Source organism: Columba livia, chromosome 7, assembly GCF_036013475.1.
Source record: "Columba livia isolate bColLiv1 breed racing homer chromosome 7, bColLiv1.pat.W.v2, whole genome shotgun sequence".
Lineage (NCBI taxonomy): Eukaryota > Metazoa > Chordata > Aves > Columbiformes > Columbidae > Columba > Columba livia.
In genome coordinates, this window is record NC_088608.1 from 17044427 (window position 1) to 17066036 (window position 21610).

General features: G+C 61.6%; 3 protein-coding genes across 14 annotated transcripts; 1 reads left to right on the forward strand and 2 right to left on the reverse strand.

The window, feature by feature from the left end:
- Positions 1 to 8: 8 nt before the first annotated feature.
- On the forward strand, positions 9 to 15920 carry LOC102087200 (ankyrin repeat and zinc finger peptidyl tRNA hydrolase 1). Of its 2 annotated transcripts, XM_065070783.1 has the most exons (21): positions 9 to 129; positions 394 to 519; positions 795 to 901; positions 1273 to 1375; positions 1773 to 1957; positions 2237 to 2352; positions 2642 to 2795; positions 3015 to 3237; positions 3422 to 3523; positions 3723 to 3896; positions 4011 to 4127; positions 4564 to 4837; positions 5280 to 5391; positions 5514 to 5681; positions 5796 to 5866; positions 14244 to 14463; positions 14543 to 14676; positions 14751 to 14871; positions 14952 to 15047; positions 15115 to 15236; positions 15324 to 15920. In XM_065070783.1, the coding sequence occupies exons 2-21, from the start codon at positions 399 to 401 to the stop codon at positions 15460 to 15462; spliced, it is 2859 nt and encodes a 952-aa protein (XP_064926855.1). In that variant the 5' UTR covers positions 9 to 129; positions 394 to 398; the 3' UTR covers positions 15463 to 15920. The 2 variants fall into 2 exon arrangements, with proteins under 2 accessions (XP_064926855.1, XP_064926854.1); XM_065070782.1 differs by lacking the exons at positions 9 to 129; positions 394 to 519; positions 795 to 901; ... (10 more) ...; positions 5514 to 5681; positions 5796 to 5866 and adding an exon at positions 13395 to 13548.
- GLB1L (galactosidase beta 1 like) lies at positions 7287 to 13419 on the reverse strand. Of its 11 annotated transcripts, none has more exons than XM_065070750.1 (17): positions 13369 to 13419; positions 12528 to 12715; positions 11874 to 12046; positions 11452 to 11602; positions 11142 to 11202; positions 10787 to 10881; positions 10276 to 10456; positions 10134 to 10192; positions 9850 to 9971; positions 9599 to 9639; positions 9180 to 9298; positions 8965 to 9039; positions 8797 to 8886; positions 8554 to 8667; positions 8148 to 8279; positions 7599 to 7814; positions 7287 to 7525 (listed from the first exon to the last, which is right to left on the reverse strand). In XM_065070750.1, exons 2-17 carry the CDS (start codon positions 12639 to 12641, stop codon positions 7307 to 7309), a joined length of 1962 nt encoding a protein of 653 aa, XP_064926822.1. In that variant the 5' UTR covers positions 12642 to 12715; positions 13369 to 13419; the 3' UTR covers positions 7287 to 7306. The 11 variants fall into 11 exon arrangements, with proteins under 11 accessions (XP_064926822.1, XP_064926821.1, XP_064926819.1 ...); XM_065070749.1 differs by having other exon boundaries at positions 7287 to 7519; positions 9781 to 9971; XM_065070747.1 differs by having other exon boundaries at positions 9781 to 9971.
- Positions 15921 to 16431: 511 nt separating the features above from the next.
- On the reverse strand, positions 16432 to 20850 carry LOC102087379 (tubulin alpha-5 chain). The gene is made up of 4 exons (XM_065070771.1): positions 20717 to 20850; positions 18875 to 19097; positions 18235 to 18383; positions 16432 to 18026 (listed from the first exon to the last, which is right to left on the reverse strand). Exons 1-4 carry the CDS (start codon positions 20717 to 20719, stop codon positions 17055 to 17057), a joined length of 1347 nt encoding a protein of 448 aa, XP_064926843.1. The 5' UTR covers positions 20720 to 20850; the 3' UTR covers positions 16432 to 17054.
- Positions 20851 to 21610: the final 760 nt, after the last annotated feature.

Genomic DNA, 21610 nt, shown 5'->3' on the forward strand with positions numbered 1-21610 from the left:
GCGGGATGGGGAGAGACCAATGAGAAGGTGGGAGGGCGGGAGGCCGCGCTGAGCCTGGCGGCGGCCCGTAGGGGGCAGGATGTGTCGTGCGGCAGCTGAGTGGCGCTTCCGGGCCGGCCGCGGTCGCACGTGAGTGGCGGGGCGCGCGCCCCCGTTATGGGCGGCGGGCGGTGGGGTTGGCAAGGGGGCAGCGGGGGTGGGACCTCGGGGGCAACAACTGGGCGGGGGGGGGAGCCCGGGGTCAGCAGCCGCACGGAGGGCGCGGGCGGCGGGAGAGGGCTGGGCCCGTGGGGCTGGTAGAGGGACCTCGGGAAGCGGCGGTGCGCCGTCCGGTCACCCGCGGAGGATTCCCGCCGCCCCCGGCTCAGGCGCTGTGCCTTTCGCTGGGCGCAGGAGTGATGCCGGCCCCGGAGAGCAGGTCGGTTTTCGAGGCCGCCCAGGACCCCGTTCTCCTGCACGGGCTGACCCTCGTCGTCGGAGCCGCAGCGGACGCGTCGGAGCCGGCAGCAGGGAGCCGCGGTGCGTGGGGCGGGGGGGTGGCTGAGTACGTGTCCCCCGGGCCGCGAAGGGGCAGCTCCGTGCCCAGTGCAGCTCGGGTGGCTGGCCCGCGGCTTGGCTGAGGTTGCTGCCTGGAGGGTGGATCAATGGACTTTGCTCGGTGTCACCCCGAGGTCCCTAAAGCTCTTTGTGCAGCCGTGGGGCTCTTTGGGTGGCTGAGGAGAGATGCAGGAGGCCCTACTGCTTGTGGTGCAGCCTGGGAGCTGCCTGTGCACAGCCCTTGCTGCCCCTTCCAGAGAAACCCGCGTCTGCCAGCAGTAAGAAGACCCCCGGGGTCCCTGAGGTGCCGGAGCGGATGTGCTGCTCGACCTGTGGGCAAGTGTTTGGCAGCCGGGAGGAGCAGGTGAGCGGGGCCGGGTGGCCAGCGGGAGGTGGGAGTGTGGCTGCGAGGGTCCTGCTGCAGAGACTCAGCCCCAGCGCTCCTGCTCCCCAGAGCTCCGCTGCCCAAGTCCTGCTGGAATCTGTCACTCAGACCCTGCATATTATTGCTTACAGTGTCCTTTACTGGAGGGAAGTGGTACATGCAGCACTATACCTCTTCAGATTAACTGTTACATGGCTGACTCCTTAATGTACCATGATCTTCCAATCAGGATCACTGCAGGGTCCCAGAATTGATTTAGCCCTTGGCATCTGCCACATGAGGCCCTTTGGTGGCGCTTGGTTTCCATGCACCACCAAGACCATGCCAGCTCACATCTCTTTCCTTCACAGACTGAGCACTACCGTCTCGACTGGCATCGCTTCAACCTGAAGCAGCGACTCTTGGGGCGCCAGATACTGCCAGTAGAGGTGTTTGAGGAGAAGACACGCGCAGGTGAGGAGCAGGGCTGCCCCCAGCGGAGCCCAGAACCTGTCATCAGCCTCACTGTGGGTGTTCTGTGCAGGAATGAAGGCCCTGGCTACCTCTGCCAGCTCACGGTCCCTTTGTTTTGCCCTGTGGGGTTTTCTAGGGGTCCAGTACTGCTCCTGAGCTCTGCTGACTTGTTGTGCGGATAAGGGGGTGTTCTACCCAAGCCCCTGCCTGTGCACGCCTGGGATTCAGAGCCCCAGACACCTGTCTTCCCAGCCCACAGCCCCTGTGTGATATGTAGGATATTGGACAGGACATTTCTGGAGTCTTGGGCTAGCCTTTGGAGTCACCTAGCATCCATTGGGAAGGCTGTTGGTTAATATTTGCCCTGCTCCACTGCATCAATTTCCTTCTCTTGCAGGTGAAGTTTCTAGCATCTCAGGGTCTGACTCAGAGAGTTCTGATGCAAGCAGTGAGTTGGAGTTGCTGCCCTCTGCCAGCGACAGCCCTGAGACCCCTCTGGCCCCCCGCTCCCACAAGGTGCTGCTCCGCAATGCGAAGGGCCAGCTCATCTCTGCCTACCGCTGTGTGCTGGGCACTGGGAAGGCAAGTCACAGCCCAGCTTGTTGGGAGAGGGACCGCAGAGAAAGTGGGTGGCGCTGGGGTGTAGACATCTGTCCGACAGTCCTTTACCTCCCGTGATGTGAAGGGCGGTCTATGGTGCTAGGTGAGACCCCCAGGCTTGCTGGTGGCCTGGTGTTTGTCTCTGTGGTGCTACCAGAAACCTGCTTCTGATGCCAGCAGAGGGGCTGATCTCTGCCTTGGGGGACAGCAGCAGGTAATGAGATGATTCCATGGATACTACCAAGGGCGTCTGTGTCTCAGGGTGGCATTGAGGAGCCAGCGGAATTGACAGCGTCACTGCAGAGCCTCAGCATGAGCACCTGCTGGGTTGTGCTGATGATGGGTGGTGGGCACTTCGCAGGAGCTGTGTTCCGGGGGTGAGTGAGTCGCACAGAACTGTGGTTGCCCCTCTGGGCACAGTCAAGTGAGGCTAGGCCTTGGGTGGCTGTCCTCTCCCCACTCCTCCATCATAGCGCTTACCACACCCTGGGCTCCCACACCTCCTAGTCTTTGTTTGAGAGCTGGCTAAGCCCAGTTGCTCTGCAAGAGAAATGTTAATTTTCAGGGCCCCAGGGGCAGCCACAAGCCCTCTGGGGTCCCAGGAGCACCATCTCACCTCCTCTCCTCGTCTGGGGCCCTGTTGCTCATGCTCACCCCTCTCCACAGCCCCCAGGTGCAGGAGCACAAGACCTTCCACCGCTACACAGTGCGAGCGCGGCGGGGCACAGCCCAGGGACTCCGGGACTCCCAAACCCCAGGCTCGGCACCCAGGTCGGCCGGAGCCTCCCTGCGGCGTTACAACGAGGCAGCGCTGCTCAAGGTGAGGCTGCACCACAGCTCTGGGCTCTCGGTAGTGGGTTGTGGCTGTGGCTGGCTCTGTGGGGTGGCACCACACAGCTGTTGGAGGGCATAGGGGAGTGTGAGCTCTGGAAGGGCTCAGGGCCCAATTGAGGCTGCTCTGTCCTGGGTCTGTTCCTGTTTCAGAGCTGCCTGTGCCCCTCAGCATGTTCAGGACCCCATAATGCCTCTTCCTCCCCAGGAAGTTCAGGACCTGCTGGCAGCCTGGGCACAGCACCTGAAGGAAGCTCAGCGCATCTTCCTCCGGGCCCCACGCCACAACCGTGCACTGCTTTTCAGTGGCAGGAACCCACCCCTCACCCAGGGTGACCCTCGCGTCTGCCACATCCCCCTCAGCACCCGCAGGGCCACCCTGCGAGAGGTGCTGCGAGTCCACGCCACACTGGCCAGCCTGCAGGTGTATGGTGAGTCGGACCGGCCCCAGTGCCTATGGGTTAGAGCAGGTGGGGTGATGTAGTCCCTCATAGATCAGGGATGTACGTACATCCGCGCTATGAAGTGGGGATGCTAGCTCTCCAACCCTCAGTCCCTGGAGACATGGGGTGCTCCCTGTGCCCAGGCAATGACTGGAGCACCCTTGCTGCCCAGGGAAAGACACACCACTGGAAGACATCACTGGGTCCCCCCGGAAGGGTTGGCAGAAGAGGCAGCGGAAAACAGACATGGATTCCACACAAGAAGATGCAAGTGGTGAGTTGAGCCATGGAGAGAGGCATGACTGAGCAAGCAGTGGAGTCTGATGTTATGGCATGGAACAAGGTTTGCAGCCCTGTGACAGGGCCTGGCACCACAGCAGAGGTCTGCAGAAATGTGGCCTCGTGCTGGGCAGAAGGGCAGGGTGAGCTTGGCTGAGAGCCTGAAGTGATTCATGCTGTGTGGGGGGCCTCAGCCCCTGCCTTGTCAGCCCACTCAGCCCCAGAGGATGAGGAGGAAGAGGAAAGCCATGCAGGTGAACTGGAGACTGTGGAAGTGACACTGGGGACCTTGGACCTCCGGGAGTTTGAAGTGGTGCCCAAGCGAAACCGCAAAAGGAGGAAGAAAAGGGACAAGAAGGTGGAGAAAGGTGAGGGTGAAAAACTGGCTGGGCGCAGTGTAGGAAGGCATTGGGGAAGTGACTACCATGGCTGGGGTGCAGGCTGGCCCTGGCCCTTGTCCTCAGCGCGTTCTCCCCGCGCAGGGCCTCGTGCTGAAGAGACAGGATGCCCTGACACCCAGTGCAGGCAGCCCAGCCTGGAGCTGGTGACGGAGCTGCAGGGGGAGGCTGGGGCTGAGCCCCTTCCCTGGGGTGACGAAGGTAAGTGGTGTTGGGAGCTGGGCGTGGTGGATGCCTGCCCTATTTGCTGGTGGCTTTGCAATGGGGTGAAGAGCACGTTGTCACGCAGGTGCCCAGAGCAGCTGCATGTGGGATGGCTCCAGTGCAGCCACATGTCTTCAGAAGAGCCATGTGTGTGGAGCCATAGCTCTGAACCAGGCAGCACCTGGCTAAGCTGGGCGTGTTGGGAGGGGGTTGGAGCAGGCCTTATCTTAGGAGAGGGCTCAGCTGCTGCCAACAGTGCCTAGCAATGTGACAATGTACATTGTCACAGACTCTGAAGGTGCTGGAGATCCTGCAGTGCCCAAATCCAGCTAGCAGATGATGCTTTAACTGCACTCTGTGTTTCCTAGTCAGGCTAGAGCACCACTTTGTCCAGGGGGCCATCAGACTCCCCTCCTGTTCTCTTCCCTCACAGGAGACCCTCAGACCCAGCTCTGCAATGCTCTGTTCACCGCCTGCAAAACAGGTGACGTGGGGATGCTGCAGCACCTCCTGGGTGTGTCAGAGAGTGGGGGCCTGCTCAGGGACAGCGAGGATGGGGAGGACGCACAGCCCCTGGATCTTCCTCGCTCCCTGCTCAACCAGCCCGTGGATGAGCGCGGCTGTACCCTGCTTCACGTGGCAGCGCGGGCAGGGAAGGCTGAGGCTGTGTGCCTGCTGCTGCAGGCAGGGGCGGACCCTGCTCTCAGGTATGGCCCACGTGCCCAGTGGTTGACAATGCCAGCCCTGATATGGGAGCTGAGCAACTACCAGAGGCTGGTGCTGGCCTTGTCCTGGGCAGCCAGGGTTGCTCTCTCCCAGCTGGGGCATCTGTGTTGGTTATGGGAGGTCCAAGAGCTGAACCACCATTCTCTCCCCTGGTCTGGCACAACAGCAGGTAGTCACTGACTCAAAGTGTTCCCACGCTTATTCGTTGGTGGTTCAGAACGTAGGGATGAGACCACCCTTTGCAGGGCATCTGAGATGAAATAAAGGGAGGATTTGGGGGATTCTGATGTAGGGATAAGCAATTTTCCTCTCCTTGGGTGCAATACCCTGGCCTGCAATACCCATTGCACATCTCTGGGCCCACAGCCCAGTGGTAGACAGGTGGCAAGATGGCAGCATGAGCTGGTCTTCCTTGTTTCACAGAGACAGGCAGGATAAGGCCCCATACTGCGTCTCTGCTGACAAACCGACCCGCAATGCCTTCCGCAAGTTCATGGTGGACTATCCAAACAAGTATGACTACAGCCGTGCCAAGGTGGGTGCCTGCCCTCTGCTCTCACCTGCTGGGCCTGGGGGACCCCAGAACAAAGGTCCTGTTGCCCACTCGTGGTGTTGCCCTTGGGTCAGCTGCAGGTGCTGACTGCCCTCTGCCCCCAGGTGCCAGGGCCCCTGACACAGGAGATGGAGGCCAAGAAGCTGGAGAAGAAGCGGGCACAGAAAGTGCAGCGGAAGCAGCGGGAGCAGGCACAGCGGGAGGAGCGGCAGCGCTGGGAGCAGGAGCAGGAAGAGAAGCAGCGGTTCGCAGCCCTGTCAGACAGGGAGAAGGTGAGGCTGTGTGTAGGGAAGGGGATCCAGCCTGGCTGGGACAGTGCTGGTTTCGTGGGCTCTGGGCACAGCACCTCGCAGGGCTGGGAGGCCTGAGCTGTCTCTTCTCCCCAGAGGGCCCTGGCTGCTGAGCGGAGGCTGGCTGCGCAGCTGCAGGACGCCAGCACAACCCTTGCCAACATCAGGTAACAGCCCTGGCAGCATAGTGCCACCAACTCCCATGTCAGCACAGCTGTTCCCTGCCCTTCTTGCTCCAGGTCTCATTTCCAGCCTAAAGCTATTCCTGGCCATTGAATTCCCAGCAGTGCCTGTCTAAAAGCTTTCTCTTGCTCTTTCCCTGGCTCCCTGAAATATTTTGGAAAGGACAACTTGGTCCACTTGCAGCCAGAGCTGTGGCATGCTAATCCCCCAGCCACTCCTCTGCCTCTGACCCTGCACCACATGTCCCTTCCCTACACCACCCCTCAGGGTTGTGGGCAGCCAGCCCTGCCTGTGCTAATCTGGGCAGGGGCTTTACTGCTCTGTAAGGGGCCAAATTCCCCCCTGTACTGCCTGCCTCAAACTGCCTTGTCCCACACAGCGTTGCCTCCTGGCTGGGCTGCTGGGTGTGCCCTGTAGGACCAGGGGAGCCCCAGGTCCCTCATGCTGCTGCTGTCCCATGTCACAGCCCAGGCAGTGAATCCCCATGCTTCTCTGACCCTCTTGCAAGGTAACAGCCCCCTTCACTCAGGGCCACCTCTGCTCTTTCCTGCAGCCGCTGCTGGCATTGTGGAGAGTCCCTGCTGGGCCGGATCCCTTTCCATTACCTTGACTTCTCCTTCTGTTCCACGGCCTGTCTGCAAACCCACCGCCGGGCCCAGGCTGGCCACACATGAGGCTGGGGCTTGTTGCCACCTGACAAGGACCACTGCAGTGAAGACACAGCTGAGCACTGGCTGTGCAGTGAGAGAGAGCTTGTGGAGCAGTGCTGGTCAGAGCAACTGAGCTGGACTTGTCACTTTTGGGGGTAACTCTGGCAAGGCTCAGGGCTAGAATGTCACTGTGGGTGGTGATTCCAGGGACATTACAACTGGGAAGTCCCTGTGTACTAGTGTGAGGAGCCAGGACTGCTCCATGGTGCAGCTCCAGCTGGAGGGTCTTGTTACTGGCTTTTCTCACGTCTGCCTTTTAGGCTGCTGCCTGTGGTGGTGGGACCAATTCTGACATATCCAGATCCTGCAGCCCTGAGCTGCCTGCAGCTGTGCCTGTGGCACCCTGTGGGCTGTGCTTTGTCCTCTCCTCTCCTGGATGCCATTGGGCTGTCAGCCGTGCCATGTCAGCAACTACCTCCTTTGCCTGCATTGTCAATAAAGAGGTGCCTTGATCCCCTAGGAGTGGAGGTGTCTGCATGACTACTGGAACTATTTGGGATTAACATGCAAAACAAGCTTGATTCTGACCCTCTTTTTCTTTAGCCCATACCATTCCTGGCCCCAGAGAAGGATGGGAGTCCTGGATGTCCACGTCAGGGCCTGTGCCTCTTTCCTAAGGCTCTGCATCCCCTCCACTGGCCCCTGTGCTTCACCAGACCCCTGCCACCTCTGCAGCCTGAGCCAGAGGCAATGCTGGTGCCCACAGTCCTGCATTTATTCTGTGGCTGCAATCCTCTGGCTGAGGGTCCTGTTAAAAAGGGGTTGGTCAAGGAAGAGCAGGAAGGGGTCAGGGGGTGCCCCCTCCAGCTCCAGCACTGTGATGTTGTTGGGGCAGCCAACATGCAGCACGGAGCCGGGCACAAAGAGGGTCTGCTGGGGCCCACGATGGGGCCAGTACCGGCCCAGGTTGCAGCCATTTATCCACAGCTGGCCCTGGAAGATGGAGACGGGTCTGATCTGTGCCCTTGTTCACCCTCACCCCTCTCCTGGTTATGTACTGCCTTACCTTGCTCCAACCTGGGAACTTCACAAAGGTGTCCCAGGTGATGCCAGGGGTCTCAAAGGTCCCAGTGTAGAAGGCTGGCCCTGCTCTAGTCCTGCTGCTTGATTTTGGCAGGGCAGTGTGGGGCCAGCCCTGCTGAATGGCAGTGTCTATGGCCAGGGGGTAGATCAGCCAGTTGCTGAGAGGGCTGGAGTCCAAGGAGAGGTTTCCCAGCAAGCCCTGAGATGGAGCAAAAGGGAAAATGAGGCAGCAGCATCTGGCCACAGGCAGAAGGATGCTTGGCTTCCCCAGGGCATGTCCCTCTCACAGTAGTGAAGGTGGGATGTGATCCCCTTTGAGGGGCTGCACTGCCATGGCAGTGTAAAGGGAACAGAGGGGTGCCCATCTCACAGCCTTATCCCAGTCCTGGTTTGCCAGCAGATTAACCAGGGAGCAGGTCAAGGGGTGGCCCTGCCATGGCTGGGGTCTGTCACAAGTGGCAGGAGAGGGGGTGTTTGGCCACACTGGTGGCCAGTCCATCCCCTCTGGATCCCCAGGGCCCTCACCCCTCACCTTGAAGTCACTGATGTTGGCCCCAAAGCTGATCCTGCCCATGTTCTCCAGCAGCACATCCAGGGTGTCCCCTGCCCTGCCTGTCACATGCAGCGCTGTCTGTCCATCCCTCTCCAGCGTCCCTCGGTACTCCTACAGCCACAAGGTCAGTGCTGCCGCCCCATCCCCAGATCCCACAGCCCCAAGCATTGCCAGCAGCCTGTCAGCGTAGCATCCTGCTTCCTGCCCGCCCTGAGCCAGCCAGGGCTGCCCTCTGCCACCAAAAGAGGCAAATTCAGGCCAGAAAGCTACCCCACAAGGGCTCAGTGTGGCTCCCAGCACGCTGGCATGGCACAGACCTGCTGCCGGCAGGTCCCACAGCCCTCCCGAGCACCGCGCAGGGACAGGGCTGCTCCCACAGCCTCACCTGCTGCAGCATCACATAGCCACGGTCACAGACGCTGTGGGGAGGAGCACTCAGCGTGGCTGGGTCCAGAAGGTCCCGGGGCAGCTGTGTGCGGTACAGTACAAAGCCGTGGGCCTGCAGGACACAGCAAAGTGGCATAGAAAAGGGAACAGCTGAAGACACACACTGTTTCTTGGCCCCAGGGCAGGGCAGACAAGCTTAGGAGCATCTCCCCAGTGTCCCTCACTGCACCCAGCCCCTCACCTGCTTTATGGCCTCAAAGGTGAGGGGGAACTGACTCTGGATGGGCCCAGAGGGGCACAGGACATCCAAGACATCCAGGAGGTTGGCATACTGCAAAGAGAGAGACGAGTATGGGGCAGCCGGGCAGTGCTGGGCAGGGGCAGCACAGCCCCTGGGGCAGGTACTCACCTTCCGCAGGGCCACCTGGCCGTAGGCGTACTTGGGGGTGGCAGGTGGCATTGGACCCGCTGGCAGGGGCTGGAACTGAACAGCAAACTGTCAGCTGCCCCTGAGGGCAGGCAGGGAGATGTCCCCTGCCCTGCCAGGTCCCTCTGTGTCCCCCTCTTCCCTGGCATAGGCAGCAGGGCCCAGTACTGTCCCCCTCCTCCTGCCAGAACCAGCACCTTGCTGATGACTGTGCGGATGGCAAACAGCTTCTCAGTGGGGTCTCCTGCCTCTGAGAGAGGGGCATCATAGTCATAGCTGGTGGTCACTGGTTTGTACTGGTTCTTGAAGTCAGCACCTGGTGGTGGGGAAGCGATGGGAGCTGGAGAAAGGAGCTCTGGCAGAGCCCAGGGCACAGAACCCAGCCCCAGGCTGGCCACAATGTGATGGCAGGGATGTGACTCAGAACTGGGAGCCACTTGCCTGGGGACAAAAGGAGTTCCGGGGAGGGGACAAGCTCGGTTTCAGGGAACCTTGGGTATGTGTCAGCCTGCCCCATGGGACAGAAGAGGAGCCTGAAGTGTGCTCCTTGGGGATGGCTAATGAAAGCCTCCAGCCCTGCAGTGTGCCACCCTCTCCATGGCAGGTCCCTACTCACCGCTCCAGTAGGCAAAGTTCGTCCCCCCATGGAACATGTACCTAGGGGACAGCCCAGAGAGCCCTGTCAGCACCCCAACAGACCCATCAGGGGCTCACTAGGTACTGCTCCTCCCTGCTGCACCCCAGCCCTGCCCGCCTCCCCCTGCCCGAGCTCTGTGGGATGAAAGCAAGCAGAAATACCCACTCCAGTGCTGGCAGATAGGAGGGCACTGTCCCCCCAGGCTGTGCCCCTGCCAGCTGAGTACTTGCATGTTGACATTGGCTCCCAGCTGCAGCATGTCCTCCAGCCCCCGGGCCACTCGCACCGAGCTGGTGCTGGCATGTGCCTCCCCCCAGTAGTCCAGCCAGCCTGTGTAGTACTCAGAGTTCACCTGGGGGAGCAAAGTGCTGTCACTTGCCTGGAGCTGGGGCTCCTGGCAACCCTCTGTCAGCCACATCCTCTCTGCCCACCTGCAGCCTGGCCCCAGCACCCCTCTTTGCCCCAACAAAGCCATCATGAGTAATTTCACCCACAGTGCCCACATCAAGCTCACCAGAGGCCCCTTTGGCTCGATCTGGCGCTGGGCACCAAACGCCTCTGTCACATTGAAGCCTGCAGAGGTTGAAGGAGGTAGGTTGGAACAGGATGGAGCTGAGACCTCCATCCCCTTTCTTCCTCCTCTCCCGCAGCGGTACCTGGCCCGAAGTCGACAGTGGCGTAGAGCCCCGGCAGCGTGCCGCAGCGCAGCTCCTCCACCCGTGAGTCGTCGGTGGTAAAGAGCAGCACCTCACTCCCTAGCAGCACCCGGAATGAGACCAGCAGGTGCCGCAGGTACCCGTAGTCACAGGCATAGTAGCTCCCATATTCGTTCTCCACCTGCAAGCAGGGCAGGGGCTGCACCTGGGTCCTGCTATGCCCTTCCTTCCCCACATCATTAGATCTCTTTACAGCCCCCATGTGCATCCCAAAAATGTCCTTCCAGCCCCACCAGGACCCCCAGCTCTCCCAGCACCCTTCAACAACAGCGTGGTGGCAGAGTCCCAGAGTCCCAGCCCTTGGATTTAAATCCAGGCCTAGAGGTCAGGAGGGATTTATCTAAGAGCTTTGCCAGATGAGGGCATGGTGTCAGGGGTATAGGTGGCTTTTTGGGGTACATCCAAACATAACCCAGAGCAGGGTAGGGGGCTGGGTCCCACCACACCCTACCTGCACACTGATGATGTTTCCCCCATGCTGGTACAGGCGTGGTTTGATCTTGGGTAGCAGGACATGGAGCCAGGAGTCCACAGCTGCCAGGTAGGCTGGGGAGAAAGGAGGGCAGCTCAGCCTGGCTGTGGCGCCCACCCCAGCCCACTGACAGCTGGGAGGAGGACGGGGCAGACAGGGCGTAGCTGAGCATGATGGGGAAGCAGAGAATGAACTATGGAGCTCCCGAAAGATGGAGAAGAGGATGGGAGAGACCATGCAGCAGGTTTGGCAGGTGCGCGGAGAGAGACCAGTGTGCTGGGATGGGCACCAGGCTGTAAGGAAACAGACACCAGAGCCCCGTGCTGAGGCTCACCGGGGTCAGAGGAGCGCAGGACGATGTCTGGTTTCCACAGCAGCCAGGCAGGCAGGCCACCCTGGAGAAACCCCCACAGCCGAGGAGGAGGCAGAGGAACCGCTCAGCAGCCAGGGTTGGCACAGCCAAAACCCGGCCAGCACAATGCTGATGCTCGGCATCAAAGCGGCTTGTGTTCCCATAAGGCAGCTGCCTGGATGTGGCTGGCATGGCGCTGGGGTTGGCATGCCAGCCAGAAGTGCCAACCCTGCTGTGCCCTTTCCAGGCTACTCACAGCCCTTCCATCCCAGGTCTGGGGGCTGGGACTCACCATCTCCCACTCTGCACAGATGTAGGGCCCTGGACGTAGGATCACCAGAAGCCCCAGCTCGGCGGTCAGGTCCAGGAAAGCTTCCATGTCCCGGTCCCCAGCAAAGTCATAAACCCCTGGCAGTGGCTCATGGTAGTTCCAGGGGACGTAGCTGGGGCAAGAGGGGACATCAGCACATGGGGGCTAAGGGCATCCCAGTCCCTCTGCTCCTGGGAAGTGGTCTCCAGCCTAGGCTGGGGATGGCAACTAGGGCTGAACTGGGACTGGCAGGGAGGTCCCAGTCAGCCCAGTGCAAGGGCTAGTCCTCGCTCCCTGTGATCAGACAACACCCTTGCTCTCTCCCTACTCCAGGGACCCCAGAGACCCCAAGGGGCCATGGTGACTGTGAGCTGTGCACCGCTAGGGCTGCCCCTGTCACTTACACCTGCACAGCGCTGAGCCCGCTCATGTACATCTTGAGGAGCCGATCCCTCCAGGCGGGGCGTGGGACGCGGGCATAGTGGATGCTGCCTGAGATGTAGCGGAATGGGGCTCCGTCCTTGCGGAAGCAATTGTTCTCATAATCCAGCTGGAAGGAGCCTGCTGGGGGTGAGGCCTGCAGGAGAGGGGCAGTGCTGGGGGGTTGCAGACCCTCCCCAAGCCCAGCTGCCCGCTCCCACACTCCCCGGGACAGGGACTGACAGGGGCTGCTTCCTGGGGGAACCTTCCCCATCCTTGGTGCAGGAACGAGGCCAGTACCACGCCGTCCTGGGAGAGCAGGAAGGGCAAGCAGGGCAGCCCTTTGCACCACCTGACGCCCCCTCCCACTCCCCCAGCTAATGAAACACCCTGCAGCTGAGCTGGTGGCATTTTGGGGGATGGGTGCTGCTGGGGATGGATGCTGGGAGGACAGAGGGGAGCTGAGAGCACAAGCAGGATGCTGCGGTGGGACGCAGGGGCTGCAGCAGGAGGGAGCCATAGCAAGAAGAGCAGGGACACAGGGACAAAAGCAAGGCAGATCCCCGAGCCGTCCCACCAGATCCTTAGCAGCTCAGCCCCGCATGCTTCTCCTAATCTTTCCACCCATGTTTGCTAACCTGTGTGTGCAGGGGCCCCACCACCAGCAGCAGGGTGAGAGTTGTCAGCCCCATCTTTGCTGGACGCTCGGCGGGTCTGGGATAGGGGACGAAGAGGGATGTGGATACCACCATCACGTGATCCTTCTCTGCCAGCACCGGGTGCTTCCTCCAGGTCCTAAGTGCAGAAAGCTGGAACAGCAGCACAGCTTGGGGGAAGAGGATGGAACAAGAGGGTGGGTGACTCTGGCTCCCCGCGCCTGGGCCAGCCATGCATCCCCCCTTCAAAGCAACACGGGATGCGGGGCCAGCGGGCACATCCCCCGTGCCCCTCAGGGCAGTGGGTGACACACGTGGAGGGACAAAGAGCCTCATAAAAATGTCACGACCAGACAAAACGTCTTTGAGGGAGCTCAGCCCACTTGTTAGATCAGAACAGTGGTGCCGGCACGCCCCGGTTACAGCTCCGGGAAGAGGAATACTGCCACTGCCTGAAAGAAAACGTTCCTGGACCGAGAGCTGGAGCCTGGTGACAAGGCTGTTGACAGGGGCGCCGCAGAGTTGCCGCGGTGCAGGGTGAGGGGCTGATGCCCTCGAGGACGATCCCTGCTGGGGTGGCCTCGCCACCTCTGTCCCCTACAGCGCCGACCTGCCCGCCCGGGCGAGGAGCTTGGCTCACCGGGACCGGCACCGGGGGGCGGCGGGGCTGCAGGCTGCCACCATCGCTCACAGCTGGGGACACCGCGTTCCACCCCGGTCACAATAACCGGGCAGCCCGGGGCTCGGCGCTGCCCCAACGCCCCGCCCCGCTCCCCTCCGCCCGCAGCCCGCCCCCTACGGAGAAACGGAACAGGAGCCCCACCGCGGCGGCACCGGGACCGGAAAGGCTGCAGCGCCCCGCCCAGGGGGTGACGCGGCGGGTGACGCGCGGCAGCGGGCAATGACGCGGGCGGGCGATGGGGCAGGCGCTGTGCGTCTGCTCCCGCGGCACCGTCAGCCTGGGGGGCGTGCGGTACCTCCTGCTGCACCGCCTGGCAGAGGGGTCCGCGGCGGGGCTGGTGCACGGGGGTGTCGGGCGAGGGGGTCCGCGGGCACGGGAGGATGCTTGAGCACAAGGGGTGCTCGGGCACGGGGGTGCTTGTGCATGGGGGCTCCTGGGGCATGGGGCATGGAGGGGATGTGCGGGTATGGGGATGATTCTGAGTTATAGGGGATGTTCGGGAACGGGATGATGCTTGGGCATGGGGGTGATGCTCAGGCGTCAGGGTGCTTTTGAATGGGTTTTCGGACTTGGGGGGACTGCTCCAGCATGGAGTTGATGCTTAGGCGGGGGGATGCTCGGTCATAGTGGGTGCTTGTGCATGGGGGCATGCTCAGGCATGGGGTGATGCCGAGGTGTAGGGGGTATTCAGGAACAGGGAGATGCTCGAGCATAGGGGGGTTATGCTTGTGGCGGGGGGGATGCTCAGGTATGGTGGGGAGATACTTGAGCACAGGCAGTGTTTGGGCATGGGGAACTGTTCATGCAGAGGGGGGATGCTTTGGGTACCTGGCAGATGTCCTCAAAGTGGGAGGAATGCGTGTACCTGGGGGGGGTTCTCATGGAGGGTGGTGCAGGCACCCACTGCCCTCTGCCCCCTGCCTGTGGTTGCTCACACTTGAGGCTGGGCACAGGGCCCTGGTGTGGGCACTGCAGCAGTGTGACATGCAGCCCACGCCATGCTCGGCTCTTCGCAGAGGCTTCAGCTATGTGGACCTGGTGGAGGGGCTGCGGGATGGGCACTTCTATGCCCTGAAGCGCATCCTGTGCCATGACAAGGAGGACCGCCAGGCCGCCCTGCACGAGGTGGAGATGCATGGCCTCTTTGACCACCCCAACATCCTGCGCCTTGTGGCCCACTGCATCGTGGAGAAGGGCACCAAGTATGAAGCCTGGCTCCTCCTGCCCTATGTGAAGGTGAGGGGGGCTCCCCTGTCTGCCCCCACCCCCTTGCTGCTGGGAGTGGCAGTGACAACAGGCTGCTTGTGTTTGCCAGGGGGGAACCCTCTGGAGTGAGGTGGAAGCACTACGAAAGAAAGGGACCTTCATGCCAGAGCAGCGGATCCTCATCATCCTCCATGGCATCTGCCGTGGACTGCAAGCCATCCACAGCAAGGGCTATGCACACAGGTGGGGGGCTGATAGCCCTGGCTGGGGGATTGGCAGGGGCCCCAGCGGGTGTTCAGTGACATCCATCCCCACAGGGACCTCAAGCCCACCAACGTGTTGCTGGATGAGGATGACCAGCCTGTGCTGATGGACCTGGGCTCCATGAATCAAGCTCGCATTGAAGTCAACAGCTCTCGGGAGGCCGTGGCCGTGCAGGTGGGTGCCCTGAGATATCATCCCACCAGACCATCCCAGCCCCGAGCCCTTCATCCCTGCCCTCACCCTGCTTTCTGCAGGACTGGGCTGCCCAGCGCTGCACCATCTCCTACCGTGCCCCTGAGCTTTTCACGGTGCCAAGCCAGTGCGTCATAGACGAGCGCACGGACATCTGGGTAAGGATCCATCCCCCTGGTCCCCATCCCACTGCCGTGGGGCTGCCCTGACCCCACCATGCTCCAGTCCCTAGGCTGTGTGCTGTACTGCATGATGTTTGGGGAGGGCCCCTACGATGCCATCTTCCAGAAGGGTGACAGCGTGGCTCTGGCAGTGCAGAACCCCATTACTGTGCCTCCCACGACCAGGTGAGGGGCTGGGGAGGGTGACCCTGCTCCCAAGCAGCCTCCTGTGGTATGCATCATGTAGACCCCCCCTCACTGTCCTTGCTCCAGATACTCAGCTGCCTTGCAGCACCTGCTCCTCTCCATGATGACACTGAACCCTCAGGAGCGACCCAGCATAGATGACGTCCTCCACCAGCTGGAGGGGCTGCAGCCAGCACCGGTGGGGCAGGACACCACGCAGATCTGAGAGATGTGAACTTGTCCCACCCCATGGTCGTGCTGAGCCCTGAGGATGAGCTTGGGGAAAAGCAGCTGCCGTTGTCCCTGCTCCCCGACAGAAACATTGCAGGGGGATTTGCTGTGCTCAGTGGAGAGCTGCTGCTCTGTGCCAGAGGTGTGTTGGATTTGGAGTGTTTTGTACCCTGGACTTAGTCCATGCCCCAGGACTGTGGACGTGTGACCTGCTGCTAAACATTGGGCCCTCTCTGGTCGCTGCCTCTCCCAGGGGCTGCAGGAGAGGATGCTGCGGGACCCCTCCCCAGGTGATGGCAGCCACAGCCCTGCAGCTCTGCACCCCAGGAGGATTTCTCCCCTGCCCAGGGCAGAGCTGTGGTCCTGGAGTGAGGCAGGTTGCTATTGCCTGGTCTGACGCTGCTCTCAGCGCCAACGTTGCCTTGTGTTTGGAGTAAAAGATGTTCTTGTGGAGGTGTGGATGTGTCCCTGTCTCAGGGATGGGGTCCCACTGGGGCACAAGGACAATGGAGCATGCTGTCTGGGTGCAGCAGCAAGCATTGCTGGCAGGGAAGGGCAGCAGAGGACAGCCCTGGCAAGGCGGCATGGCCAGAGCATTAGCGGTAAGCAGGGAAAGTTAATCCCTGGCCCCAGCGCGCTCCTAATGGGAGTTAACACAATTCTGCAGCTGGAGGCAGGCGCAGCTACTCTGAGCCTCTGGGGCTGGCCACTGTGGGAAGGGGCTCAGCACAGCACAGGCAGCAGCAGGGGTACAGGCAGAACTTGGCTGCCCAAGGAGAGGGAGGTGGGTGCCAAGGCTGGGGAGCTGCCAGAGTTTGGGAGGCAGGGGCAGCAGCCCTGCTCTGGTGGGGTAAGTAGAGCCTTGTGACAGCACAGCCGCCCTTGGCTGGAGAGGCTCACTGGGACCAGCAGCAACTGGGCTGCCTGCAGGGGCGATGGTAAAAAAAGAGATGCAGACAAGCAGTTTCACAGGGAAGCATTCCCCTCCTTTAATCCTCTTGCCACAACACAGCAGAAAAGCAACCACGGGGGTTCATGCTGCGCTGGATGACCTTGCAGGATGCACCCACTGCACTGCAGAGCTGGGCATGCCCCTTGTCCCCAAGCTGTGGCCATGGGGACAGGGATGCCAGTCTGCTCTTACTGCTTTAACCACTCTCCTTAAAGACGAGCCCACCTGCTCTCTGGCTGCGCAGGGGAAGAAGTCCCATCAGCTGAGGATTTATTCCTGCTCAGGCTAAATTTGCTCCCTTGGGCTCCAGGATCCACAGCAGGGCTATATAGCACATGAGGAAGCGGTACCCACCCCTAGCTAAAGCAGCGAGCGGGGCAGGATGCGTGCCACGACCACAGGGAGCGGACCCAGGGGCTCTTACCTGCACAGGGAGCAAGCTGGAGCTGGAGCACTGGGAAGAAGCAGAGCAGCACCAGCAGCAGAGCTGAAGCACTCACCACACACCTGAGCTGGCAAGAAACAATACAGCTGGGGGTTCAGTGGGATACACAGAGGCTCTGAAACTGTTTATTACAAAGGCTTTCTGCAGGAAACACAGGGAAGGAGCATAGTGCTTTTTGGCAGAGGCTTCTCTACTCCTCACCCTCCTCTTCATCCTCATAGGAGTCCAGGCCCACCTCCTCGTAATCCTTCTCCAGAGCTGCCATGTCTTCCCGCGCCTCAGAGAACTCCCCTTCCTCCATGCCCTCGCCCACGTACCAGTGCACGAAGGCTCGCTTGGCGTACATCAGGTCAAACTTGTGGTCCAGGCGAGCCCAGGCCTCGGCGATGGCCGTGGTGTTGCTCAGCATGCAGACGGCGCGCTGCACCTTGGCCAGGTCCCCCCCTGGCACCACTGTGGGTGGCTGGTAGTTGATGCCCACCTTGAAGCCCGTGGGGCACCAGTCCACAAACTGGATGCTGCGCTTGGTCTTGATGGTGGCGATGGCGGCATTGACGTCCTTGGGCACCACGTCCCCGCGGTACAGCAGGCAGCAGGCCATGTACTTGCCGTGGCGAGGGTCACACTTAACCATCTGGTTGGACGGCTCAAAGCAGGAGTTGGTGATCTCGGCCACTGATAGTTGCTCATGATAAGCCTTCTCTGCGGAGATGACAGGAGCATAGGTGGCCAGGGGGAAATGGATGCGAGGGTAGGGCACCAGGTTGGTCTGGAACTCAGTCAGATCCACATTCAGGGCCCCATCAAACCGCAGTGATGCTGTGATGGACGAGACGATCTGGCTGATGAGTCTGTTCAAGTTGGTGTAGGTTGGGCGCTCGATGTCCAGGTTTCTGCGACAGATGTCATAGATGGCCTCATTATCCACCATAAAGGCACAGTCCGAGTGCTCCAGGGTGGTGTGTGTGGTGAGGATGGAGTTGTAGGGCTCCACCACGGCAGTGGAGACCTGTGGTGCTGGGTAGATGGAGAACTCCAGCTTGGACTTCTTGCCGTAGTCAACAGAGAGTCTCTCCATCAAGAGCGAGGTGAATCCAGAGCCAGTGCCACCTCCAAAGCTGTGAAACACGAGGAATCCCTGGAGCCCTGTGCACTGGTCAGCCTGCGGAGAGATACACATGAGATTGCTCCAAGATACACTTTTTTATGAACATCTGACTGCTCAGGTGTCCGTCAGGACCTGGTCCATCCCTACCATGGGCAGCTGCAGAGCCCTCCCAGGGCACAGCAGGGCTTGCAGTGTTCTCTGACCGCCAGCAAGACGCTGGACACCCACTCAGGGGACACATTCCCCCTCTGCAGTCACCTACCAGCTTCCGGATCCTGTCCAGCACTTGGTCGATGATCTCTTTGCCGATGGTGTAGTGCCCACGGGCGTAGTTGTTGGCAGCATCTTCCTTGCCGGTGATCAGCTGCTCAGGGTGGAAGAGCTGGCGGTAGATTCCAGCCCGCACTTCATCTAGTAGAGAGCAGGGGAGGGCTGAGCCTGGCGCAGACTGTAGGTTTGAGCCAGCCAAAAAGCAGTTGAGCGGATGCGTGCACCCATCCCTCGCCCTCCTCCTGGCTCTGGCATGTACAGCCAAGGATCCACACATCAGCAGGGACACCACCAGCATCAGGTTTCTCTGATGGTGGCTGCCACCTCCCTGCACAGAAGCTCAGGTTCTCCCACCCATCTGGAGCTGCCTGCCCACAGCATGCAGCAGCACAGCAGGAGCTGCCATGCAGGTTGGGCTGGTTTCTCTCCACGCACATGTGGTAGCAAGAGACTACCAGCACCCTTGCCTCTAGGACACTTCAGGAACAAAAGCTGGTGCTCAGGTTTGCGGCTTCTCCTGGGGAAAGAAGGGCCCTCAGGTTGAACCCAGTGCAGGATACTGCCAGCAGAGTATGGGCACCAGCCACTCAGTCTAGTGGTGCGCCCCAGGCCATGCACACTCCAGCACTCACCAATCACAGTGGGCTCCAGGTCCACAAAGATGGCCCGTGGGACATGCTTCCCAGCCCCGGTCTCACAGAAGAAGGTGGTGAAGGAGTCGTCCCCTCCACCGATGGTTTTGTCGCTGGGCATCTGGCCGTCGGGCTGGATGCCATGCTCCAGGCAGTACAGCTCCCAGCAGGTGTTGCCCATCTGGACGCCGGCCTGGCCGACATGGACGGAGATGCACTCGCGCTGGGGAGGGGGAGGCAGGGTCAGATCCTGGCACAGCTCTGTCTTGCCTGCCCCAGGGAGGGCTCTACCTGCTGTCAGTGCCACACAGCCACCCGCACAGGACCTGCTCCAGCCAGTGGCTCCAGGGAGCACGTTTCTTTGGGTGACCTCCAGTGTGTCCCTGAGGGGCCCTACATGGTTGTCATTGCCCTCAACCACACACAGGCAATGTGCTGGGTTGGGAGCCAGCTCTGGTGTCCCTCGTGCCCAGCCCTTACTGAGGGCCACCAGCCCCACAGACTCTGGCCAGCAGCATGGGGAGCAGAGCCTGGCCCAGGTCGCCTGCCCCAGCCTCCCAGCCAGGCTCCCTGGCAGCCTCAGCCCCTTCCCTGTGCCACAGCAGCCCCGCGAGGTGCTGAGCTGATGCCATCATATACTTAACCCATGAGGTGCAGCCAGCATGGGGGATGCTTCGACCTGTTGTTCCAGAGCCAGGTAAGCACTCAGTCTCCTGGGGCAGGGGGCCTTGGGGATACAGGGGCAGTGGGGGACAGGCAGAGGAGGGCTGGTGGTGAAGCTCAGCAATATTCAAGGCAGCACAGACTCCCAGAGCTATGCAGTCCCAAGCCCGTGCTGTGAAAACCGTGTGGGCAGAAGTGCTGGGGAGCAGGCTTTGAGCTGGAGATGTGCTTCCCGCACTTCCGTCCTGCAGGTGCAGGCCTACTCTGCTACCCCAGCACCCCCCGTCTGCTACTCCTGCCATTTTTGGTCCTTTATCCCTGACATCCCTCCCTTCTCTGCTACACCCTTAGCATCCCTGCTCCCCCAGGCAGGGCACCACAACTCAGCCTGGGGGTCCCGGGGCTCTTTGCTTCCGTGTTCCACGACCACACAGGGCTGAGCCGCGATGGAGACCATGTCCTGGTCCAGTGCTGGAAGGGCACAAGGACTCTTGCCTTCTCCGGGAGGGCCGGGGAAGCCTCAGCCCACCGGTGGGAAGCGCTGCCCGGGGCAGGGTCCCCGGCAGAGCCCGAGCGGTGCTGCGGCGGGCGGGGCGCTGCACTGCGCCTCCTGGCACGGCCGCGTCCCCCTGCCGAGCCGCTAAATATAGCCCCGGCCCCAGGCGAGGACAGCGACGATCACAAGGTTTGGACAGCGGACCCTAGCCGCTCCGTCGCTGCCAGACCGAGCCCCCACGGGACGGCAAGGACGGGACCCCCACATCCGCTCCTCACTGCCCCGGCAGGGCGCCCGCTGCCCCGGGGGGAGCCCCGCCGAGCACCCAACTCCGTCCCCCGGTGCCCGGCTGGTGCCTCCACCCCCAGCAGCTGTCCCCGTCCGTCCGCGGCCACGTTCCCCACCGGAGGGGTCACCCCCCCTCCATCCCTAGCGCACCCCTTGCGGCGGCGGAGGGGGGTCTCAGGTAGCCCCGGGACTGGTGGCGGCGGGGGGAGCCGGGCAGAAGCAGGAGGAGGACACGGTTGTCCCCGGACAGGGGTCGGTGGAGCTGCCCAAGGTCACGGCGGGGAAGAAGTGGGGGCGTCGCGGCGGCTCCGCCGTGCCCGGTGTTCCGGGGGGGAGCCTGCCGGACGCCTTCCCCGCCGCCGTGCCCGCTGCCGCGCCGCCCGGCCCGCACTCACCATGCTGCGGCTGGGGGTCCGGGCTCTCCCGGTAACTCGGTGCGGCGGGGCTCGGCGCAGGCCAGCGGCTGCTGCAATCCCCTCCGCAGCGCCCTCTTATACGTGGGAGGGGCTTGTTGCCGCCTCGCCCCCCTTCATTTGGGTATATTTGCATGGAGGGCGGGAGTACGCACCTCGAGGGCATCGGGAGCCTACTCAGGCGCCTTCTCGGCTGCAGGGGAACCCCAAAGTGCAGGGGGCTGGGGTTGCTTTCCCTCTGCTGGGAGGGAAGCGGGGGGCGTCCTGCCAAGCTGCGTGCAGGAGGTCTGGGCTCTAGCCATCAGTGGGGACATGCGGTGCTTAGCCACCAGGCTGCGGTCTGGAGCATGTACAGTAGCCTCCACTCTGCTCTCCCACCAGCTTTTCTGCACTGCAGGCTCTCTGGGATCTGGTGACAGACACCCCAAGATCACCTGGGCCTCTAGAGCAGGGGAAAGGAGAAGAAACACAGGTCAGGCTCTGGAGCTCAGGGTGCCTCCAAACCCCTCTTTGCCATCAGCATTTCAGCAACCCCCGACCGAGGTTGCTCTTCCCTCCTGGTGGGGACAGGTGAGCAGTGCCACACACCTCCATGAGACTGAATATCACCATGACAAATCTGGGCTGCTGGCCCAGCTGCCAAAAAAAGGGTCATTGCAGCCCATTTGCTGTCAATGACTTGTGACTACAGTCAGAGAAGCCACTTCATTTGAGCCCCAACTAGCACAGCCTTCATCTCTGGTGCCAGGGCTGGTCCTGCTGCTGAAGGTCTGTGGACCACCAGCCCAGTTGTTAGCTGAGGGAGAAGCAGAATCCAGTGCCACAGCCTTGCATGCTGTGTGCAGCAGGGAGAGGGCTCTGTCCTTGCTGCCAGGA

Coding starts and splice junctions, on each gene's coding strand:
- LOC102087200 (XM_065070783.1), top strand. CDS start 399: ATGCCGGCCCCGGAGAGCAGGTCGGTTTTCGAGGCCGCCCAGGACCCC. Junction 520..794: donor GCCGGCAGCAGGGAGCCGCG/GTGCGTGGGGCG, acceptor TGCCCCTTCCAG/AGAAACCCGCGTCTGCCAGC. Junction 1,376..1,772: donor TGAGGAGAAGACACGCGCAG/GTGAGGAGCAGG, acceptor CTTCTCTTGCAG/GTGAAGTTTCTAGCATCTCA.
- LOC102087379 (XM_065070771.1), bottom strand. Junction 18,384..18,874: donor CCTGGAGCCCACTGTGATTG/GTGAGTGCTGGA, acceptor GCTCTCTACTAG/ATGAAGTGCGGGCTGGAATC. Junction 18,027..18,234: donor TGGACAGGATCCGGAAGCTG/GTAGGTGACTGC, acceptor ATCTCTCCGCAG/GCTGACCAGTGCACAGGGCT.
- GLB1L (XM_021290678.2), bottom strand. CDS start 12,881: ATGAGGCTCTTTGTCCCTCCACGTGTGTCACCCACTGCCCTGAGGGGC. Junction 9,640..9,780: donor ATCTGCCAGCACTGGAGTGG/GTATTTCTGCTT, acceptor GCTGTCCCCTAG/GTACATGTTCCATGGGGGGA. Junction 8,668..8,796: donor CCTTTGAGGCCATAAAGCAG/GTGAGGGGCTGG, acceptor TGTGTCCTGCAG/GCCCACGGCTTTGTACTGTA.